Source organism: Hakea prostrata, chromosome 1, assembly GCF_041222555.1.
Source record: "Hakea prostrata isolate BN-2017 chromosome 1, UWA_Hpros_2, whole genome shotgun sequence".
NCBI classification, from domain to species: domain Eukaryota; kingdom Viridiplantae; phylum Streptophyta; class Magnoliopsida; order Proteales; family Proteaceae; genus Hakea; species Hakea prostrata.
In genome coordinates this window covers 46,592,904-46,601,200 of record NC_142600.1, presented here as the reverse complement: position 1 = coordinate 46,601,200, position 8,297 = coordinate 46,592,904, and the positions used below count along the sequence as shown (strand labels likewise).

Sequence of the window (8,297 nt, the reverse complement as noted above, 5' to 3'; positions counted from 1 at the left end):
CGGTTTTTTTTTTTTTGTAATTGGGCATCTAATTCTGACAGTAGGGTAATTAGATGTGACATGTCACAATCTTAGAGGGGCATCTTAAATAGGTTAATAGCATTAAGCTATCATCTAAGTTATTAACTGAATAGACTAGTTGTGGCAAACAACAACTGAGTCCCGTAAAAACAGCCCATATTAGCTCATCTATCGCCCTTAAGGTATTTGCTGTTACTGCAAATTGCTCTCCTCAAACCTCTCCTCTCATCCATCACACGTTCATCTCATCTTTGATATTTGATATTGTAATTGTATCTCTCAATCTTCAAAGTATCATAAATTCAGCTACGACGACGACGATATTTCCATCCTCTTATGTTCTTCTGATCTTTAGAATAGACAATGTCCTTTCTTCCCTGAATCCAACACCAGCAGGGAGCAATTTCTGGAGTTCTCGAAAAGGGAACACAGATTTCAAGGACACAAGGGAACCAAGCAGATGGTGGACATGGAGGCTCAGAGTGTTAATTTAAATGAATCACAAGATTCAGAAGTTTCCGCCATTTTTAAAAAGGCTAACCGTCCTGTTATTCTCAAGGTCCTTTCTATTTCACCTTCTATGAGTTCAATTCCTTTTTTTTTCTTTTCTTTTTTTCCCCCCTATTAATAATCAACAAATGGTATCGATTAACATCAATTTTATGTTGCAGTTTGAAGATGTTGTATACAGGATCAAGACTCCAAAAAGAGGATTATGGAGAAATAGTAAAAATTCGAACACAGAGGAGAAGGTGATCTTGAAAGGCATAACAGGTGCTGTATCACCAGGGGAGATGTTAGCCATGTTAGGTCCTTCAGGTAGTGGCAAAACAACACTGTTAACTGCATTGGGTGGGAGACTTAGTGGACACCTTGGAGGAACGATAAGTTACAATGGCCAACCCTTCTCCAGCCAAATGAAGAGAAACACTGGTTTCGTTACACAAGATGATGTGCTCTATGCCCACCTAACCGTCTTTGAAACCCTATTTTTCACTGCTCTTCTACGGCTTCCCAACAGCTTAACTAAAGATGAGAAGGTCATGCATGCAGAAGCAGTGATTGCTCAACTTGGGTTGTCTCGGTGCAAGAACAGCATCATAGGAGGGCCAATGTTGAGAGGAGTTTCAGGGGGAGAGCGCAAGAGGGTGAGCATTGGACAAGAAATGTTGATCAACCCAAGCCTTCTATTCCTGGATGAGCCCACATCAGGGCTTGATTCCACCACGGCTCAACAAATTGTATCGACCTTGTGGGAGCTTGCACTAGGTAGAAGGACAGTGGTGATGACCATACACCAGCCTTCGAGCAGACTCTATTACATGTTTCATAAGGTTTTACTTTTGTCAGAGGGTAACCCTTTGTATTTTGGAACTGGAGCTGGAGCAATGGATTATTTCTCTAGCATTGGTTATGCCCCTTCAGTCGCCATGAACCCTTCGGATTTCCTTCTTGATCTTGCAAATGGTACGTACATGAATCAGCCCCATTTAGTTTTTCTTGATTTTCTTTTTCTTTTCGGAGCAACTTTTTTTTTTTTTGAGAATTAGGATTTCAGAAGTTGGAAGTGTTAGAAAAGAAGAAGAAAGAGATAAAACAGAAACACTAGATATCTGGAGAAAAAAAATAAATATATAAATAAAGGGTAAATATTACCTCCACTTTTAGCTGGACAAATAGCAAATATATCAAACACCTCTCCTTTGTTAATTTTCTCAGTTAAATTTAACTTTTACCGTTAAATATTTTTCTAAAATCCCAAACTACCATTGGCTAAAAATATTTTTTATTTTAAACAATAAATTATCATAATCACTCTAATAGTTAAAATACTAAATTATCCTCAATTAAAATAATTTTTAAAAAAACCAAAACACCATAGTTAAAACTCAAATTATCTTTAATTACAAAGATAATTTGAGTTTTAACTATGGTGTTTTGGTTTTTTTAAAAATTATTTTAATTGAGGATAATTTAGTATTTTAACTATTAGAGTGATTATGATAATTTATTGTTTAAAATAAAAAAAAATTTTAGCCAATGGTAGTTTGGGGTTTTAGAAAAATATTTAACGGTAAAAATTAAATTTAATTGAGAAAATTAACAAAGGAGAGGTGTTTGATATATTTGCTAGGTAAGAGGGGAGATAAGTGATATTATCCAACTAAGAGGGGGTGTAAGTGCTATTTGTCCAGCTAAAAGGGTAAGTCTTAAAACCCTAATATAAAAGAGGAGAACCTGCAAATAAGTTCAAAGAAGGTCTTAAAACCCTAAACTAGATTTTGCACGTTTTGTGACACTTGAAAAAACACAGATACGCATTTGGAATAATGTTACCTCTGCTATGGGATCCGCCATATACCAGATTCCAAGGCACTCTTCACGTAGTCCAAAGGCCCCACTTTTCTTAAAGGATGAAGTGATATAAATACCATAATTCTCAAATGGTAAGATGAGAAGATTATACTAAAAGATAAGGATAGTTTTGGATATTCACGTAATAGAGGAATTCTAGACATTTTCTATAACTGATTGATGTTCCTATAAAAAGGATCGGATGAATGAGATAAAGACATCAGAAAGCGTTATCCTAATCCTCTCTCTCTCTCCTTCCCTCCAAAGTTCTTATCTTGTGAAATTAGATCGTAACAGATAAGGTTGCTCTAAAGGTCAGAAAATAGGATTTTGCTTTAGGGACAAGGCAATGGTGTTTCCTCTAATTTGAACCTGTAAGAGCCAGGGCACAAAGATAGGTTGACTTTCTAGCTGTAACCTTCTAAGCTCAAGCTAATTTCCAGGATGTTGATACTAATATCGTAAATGATAACAAGTCTCCATGCTTTGAGCCAAGCTTCCATGAGGCGAGTGGGGAATAGCAATTTTCTATGTAGTCTTAATTGACCAAGTGAAGAAAAATTCAATATGCAACGGAGAGGAGCAAAGGTTGTTAATTTATTTGGATTGCAGAAACATTTCTCAAATTGCCGCCGTAGATAAATTGTCTTATTCATCTTATTTCTATTATCCTCATAAATAGGAACTGCGGTTGGTTATAACTGTTTTGGTGAAGATAAATTTCACCATCCAGTCTGTTTTGAGGCCCATCATCTCGGGGCTTAAATGCACCTGGATCGCCATTTTTTTGATATTGGCCACCACCGTGTAGGCTGTGGGTTGTATTTAAAATTTCAAGCTTTAAGGAATGAATAATTTTTGGGCCCAAACTGTTTGAGGTGCTTCTTTTTCTTTTTGGGCATAATTTGGCATACCAGCATTTTGATCTTTATTAAAATAGGTTTTCATCTATCTTTTATAAATAGTCTCTCATATGTTAGAGAAGGATATTTAATTAATTTAGACTGTAATTTGTTTCTTCTTCATCTTCATATAGTGAAAACCCATCTTAGGCCTCGTACATATCATCTTGTGCATGTATGTTTCACCAATTTCACATCTTTGTTATATAGCTTTACTATAAATAACTTCCTACTCCTACTTGGTAGCGAAATTAATTAGAGTGACTTGAATCAAAATCTTGCCCAATACCTTGTCAAGTTTGTGTTGGTAACTAACTAATACCAGACAGGTAAGTCGTGGACTCAAGCTTCATCGTGGAAATGATTTAGAACAAATACTAAACCAAATAGAATGTATGGCGAGGAAACTAGAAGAATACATTAAAGTTGGAAACCTATTTCTCTAGTTTACTAAATGAGCATTCTTCAAGCACTTATGTTTCGGACGATTACACTTTTCACCAAGGCACTGGTGTCCGAACTTATATTCGTAGAATTTCGATGTCCGAAGTAAAAGAAGCTTTAAGGAGGATGAAACTCGGCAAGACACAAGGTCCTGATGAAATCCCAATTGAAGTATGGAAGAGCTCATGAACCCATGGACTAGTTTGGTTGACTAAGTTGTTTAATAAGATTATGAGCACAGGGAAAATGCCAGATAATTGGAGGAGAAGTGTTGTGGTTCCAATTTACAAAAATAAAGGAGATATTCAAAGTTGTAATAACTATAGAGGCATTAAATTGATGAGCCATACGATGAAATTATGGGAGAGAATAATTGAAACCCGGTTGAGACACTTAACTATAGTTACGGAGAACCAATTTGGGTTTATGCCGGGAAGATCTACAACGGAGGCTATTTACTTAATTAGGAGACTTATGGAAAGGTATAGAGAATGTAGGAAAGACCTTCATATGGTATTTATTGACCTAGAAAAAGCTTATGATGGAGTCCCTAGAGCGTTAATTTGGCAAGTACTAGAGAAAAGAAGTGTTGCAAGTAAATATGTAGATATAGTTAAGGATATATATGATGATTCGGTGACTAGTGTCAGAACAGTGGGGGGACAAAGTAATGAATTCCCGATAACAGTTGGGCTACATCAAGGGTCAACTTTAAGCCCATATCTATTTGCACTGATAATGGATGAATTAACCAAAGACATTCAAGATGAGGCCCCCTGGTGTATGCTTTTTGCGGATGATATTGTGTTGATTGATGAGACCCAAGTGGGGATTAATACCAAATTAGAATCATGGAGAGTAGCTTTGGAATCAAAAGGCTTTAAACTTAGTAGATCGAAGACAGAATATCTAGTTTGTAACTTTAGTCATGATCGGGCAGATGATGAAGTGGTGATACTTGACGATAAAGAGATTCCTCAGAGTGATTGTTTTAGGTACCTAGGTTCAATCATAAGTAAAAGAGGTGATTTAGAAGATGAGGTTTCCCAAAGAATTAAAATAGGGTGGATGAAGTGGAGAGGTGCATCCGGGGTCTTATGTGATCGGCGTATTCCATTAAAGCTTAAAGGAAAATTTTATAGGACTGTTGTCCGACCAGCTATGATGTACGGTGCAGAGTGTTGGGCTGTTAAGAAGAATCATATAGATAAACTCAGTGTAGCAGAAATGAGGATGCTAAGATGGATGAGTGGCAAAACTAGGATGGATAAGATAAGAAACGATCATATTAGAGTTGGTTTGGGAGTTGCTCCTATAAGTGATAAGCTTAGAGAAAGTCGTTTGAGGTGGCACGGCCACGTTCAACGGAGACCTATAAATGCTCCTGTTCGGAGAAGTGATATAATCCATATTGAAGGAACTAGAAGAGCTAGGGGTAGACCTAAGATAACCTTAGGAGAAGTGGTGAGAAAGGATATGTATAGCTTAGGCCTTGTATCTAGCATGGCCTTGAACAGAACCGATTGGAGGGCAAGAATCCATGTAGCCGACCCCATTTAGTTGGGAAAAGGCTTATTGTTGTTGTTGTTGTTGTTGTTGTTGTTGATTACCCGTTGGAGAAATTAATCCTAATACTTCATCAGGTGTTTCTTCGGATGGTAGAGAGGAGGACAAAGGAGCTGTGAAGGAGGCTTTAATCTCAGCTTACGGGAGCAATCTTGCAGACAAATTGCAGGAACAGTTAAATGAAATGAGCAGTCAGCTTTCAGATGGAACGGACCATAAGAAATTTGACCGATGGTGTACAACTTGGTGGCAACAGTTTTCAGTGTTGCTTCAGAGAGGAATAAAAGAGAGAAAGCATGAGTCCTTTTCAGGCATGAAAATCAGTCAGGTTTTGGTTGTTGCTTTCATCACGGGGCTTCTATGGTGGCAATCCAGTGTGCACTTACAAGATCAGGTAAGAAATCCACAATCGGTTGCTTGAGTTACACCTGTTATGACATTTAATCTTGCTTTGATTCTGGTGTGTGCAGGTTGGGCTCCTTTTCTTTTACTCTGGGTTTTGGGGCTTCTTCCCTCTCTTCCAAGCTCTATTCACCTTCCCTCAAGAACGCATGATGCTCACAAAAGAGAGATCTTCAGGAATGTATAGACTTTCATCCTACTTCATGGCCAGCACTGTAGGTGATCTTCCCATGGAGCTAGTTCTCCCAACCATTTTTGTCACCATAACCTATTGGATGGCAGGAATGAAACCCACAGCAGGGAACTTCATAGGGACCTTGATGGTTTTGTTATTAAGCGTAATGGTTACCCAGGGCATGGGGCTTGCTCTTGGTGCAATAGTAATGGACCTTAAATCTGCTTCAACCCTTGCATCTGTCATAATGCTCACATTTCTTCTTGCTAGTGGATACTATGTGCAACACGTCCCTGCCTTCATAGCATGGATTAAATACGTATCCACCACCCATTACACCTATAAGCTATTGTTGCAATCACAATTTAAACCCAGTGAAACGTACCAGTGTGATACCAACACTACGTGCTTGGTTGGAGAGTTTCCAGGCATAAAGATTGTAGGGCTTGATTTGATGATTGTCTCTATCTTTGCCATGCTCTTGATGCTTCTAGGTTATAGGCTTGTTGCTTATGTTGCTCTCATGAGGATTGGAGTGCCCCGTTAGTGACAAACTACACGGATTTCAGACATTTGTAAGCACTTGTCATCAGTGTCGTAATTTTTTGAGAAACTCACCATGCAGATAAGTAGTGATGAGAGCTGCAGATTTGTTCCGTTGACATGACAAAGAGGTTTAATTTCTTGAAATCCTTTTTACTCGTATTTTAGAGTAGACGAGATCTTAAGAAATTTCAATCGTATTTTAGCGTAGACAAGATCTTAAGAATGATAAAAGATCTGTTTAATCATAATTTCTGGTGATTCTCAGTTCTACATATATCATACTATCATACTGTTATATCATACTATCATACGACTATTATAAAAGTACAAATTCATGGAAGATGGCTACATTTTTTCCCCTAAAATACCCCTAAACTTTTACTAAAATAATATAGTTAATTATGTCTAAAATTATAATTTAGCACTCATAAATATAATTAATATAATTTTTATTATTAATTGAATCTTCAAAGGTTTTTCTTGAGAATCCCAAAAGTTTGAAGCCTCTTAGTTCGCCCATTAGAAGATAAAGAAGAAGAAAAAAAACTCACCAAATTTATTGATATTCATTTAATTAAAATCATTATACATAAAAGGATGAAAACAAATATTTGATATATATATATCATACTATCATACTACTATTATAAAAGTATAAACTCAAAGGACATGGCTACATTTCGTTTTCCACAAATACCATTTTGTATTCAATCAGTTAGATCTTTGAATCAATAATAAATCATGTTTAAAATTGTAAATTTAAATTATTGAATTAAGTTTAATTCTCAATTTCTCCCTTTTTTCTCCTTTTTTTTTTTTTTTTTTTTTTTTTTTCATTTTTCAATAAATCATTAATTGCTTTATACAATGTCTCATTGTATTCTCAGAAAAATGAAATAAATTAATTAGACACGTTATACCAGGTAATAAAATCTAACAGGTGAAAGAATACTGAATACCGAAAGCGCATAGAAAAATGAAACGTTTTATGCCCAAAGCACATAGGAAGAAGAAGAGTTTCTTAAATTTCAATGTTACAGTGAATTTTTTTTTTTTTTTTTTTGGTTAAGAAGACATTTATGAAGACTGGAGCTTGTATTGACTTCTTCATTGCACATCTGAAGAAGCCAAAGATTGGTGTTATGCCAAACAGTCGGTAGCTCGACCGAGAGGGCCACCTTAACCAAGGAATCTGCAATCAAGTTGCAAGACCTTGGAATGAAAACAAAAACACAAGATACAAACTCTGTTTGAAGCTTATGTATATCATGATAGATCTGAAGGATTTCACAATCTGGAGAGGAAGCATTAATTTGCTTAATCACGTCCAACCAATCAGATTCGATTATAATCTCTTTGACTCCACATCTAATGGCTTGGAGGAGACTCGTTCGAATAACAACTACTTCTGCAATAAGTGATGACTCACAGTTGATTCCTTCAGAAAAGGTTGTGATAAATTTACCTCTAAAATCACGGATGATACATCCCACTGCTCCTTTCTTTGAATCTTTGGACCATGCACCATCACAATTAATCTTAAAAATATGCTGAGGTGGAGGAGACCATTTGCCAACATTTGAATCAGACATTGATACTTGCTGCCATTCAAAACAAAAGGAGTTACCTTTAATCCTAGTTGCTGCAATGAATTCAGAGAAAGCCCTATTGGCAGCATTCAACACATCTAAGGGTGAGTTGTCCTTCCCATTAAAAATGAGCTCATTTCTAGCCTTCCATATAAACCAAAATAAGAAAGTGACCATAGAGAATCCATCCTCCGCAAATCTTTTATTTTCTTTAAACAATGGATCCCAACTAGCAAACCATTCTTAATTTCAAGGAAAAATTAATCATTTGCATTGAAGGAGGAGAAATAGAAGAAG

The 8,297-nt window shown here is 36.4% G+C and overlaps 1 protein-coding gene across 1 annotated transcript; it reads left to right on the top strand.

Moving 5' to 3' along the window:
- The first annotated feature begins 481 nt into the window (after window positions 1-481).
- LOC149029044 (ABC transporter G family member 9-like) lies at window positions 482-6,412 on the top strand. Its single transcript, XM_089149737.1, has 4 exons — window positions 482-580; window positions 693-1,488; window positions 5,366-5,682; window positions 5,759-6,412. The coding sequence occupies exons 1-4, from the start codon at window positions 482-484 to the stop codon at window positions 6,410-6,412; spliced, it is 1,866 nt and encodes a 621-aa protein (XP_089005863.1).
- The last annotated feature ends 1,885 nt before the right edge of the window (window positions 6,413-8,297 follow it).

What these genes read in the sequence shown, in the direction of transcription:
- LOC149029044 (XM_089149737.1), top strand. Translation starts at nt 482, where the DNA reads ATGGTGGACATGGAGGCTCAGAGTGTTAATTTAAATGAATCACAAGAT. An exon ending in ACCGTCCTGTTATTCTCAAG is followed by an intron (nt 581 to 692) that starts GTCCTTTCTATT and finishes TTTATGTTGCAG; the next exon opens with TTTGAAGATGTTGTATACAG. An exon ending in CCTTCTTGATCTTGCAAATG is followed by an intron (nt 1,489 to 5,365) that starts GTACGTACATGA and finishes ATACTTCATCAG; the next exon opens with GTGTTTCTTCGGATGGTAGA.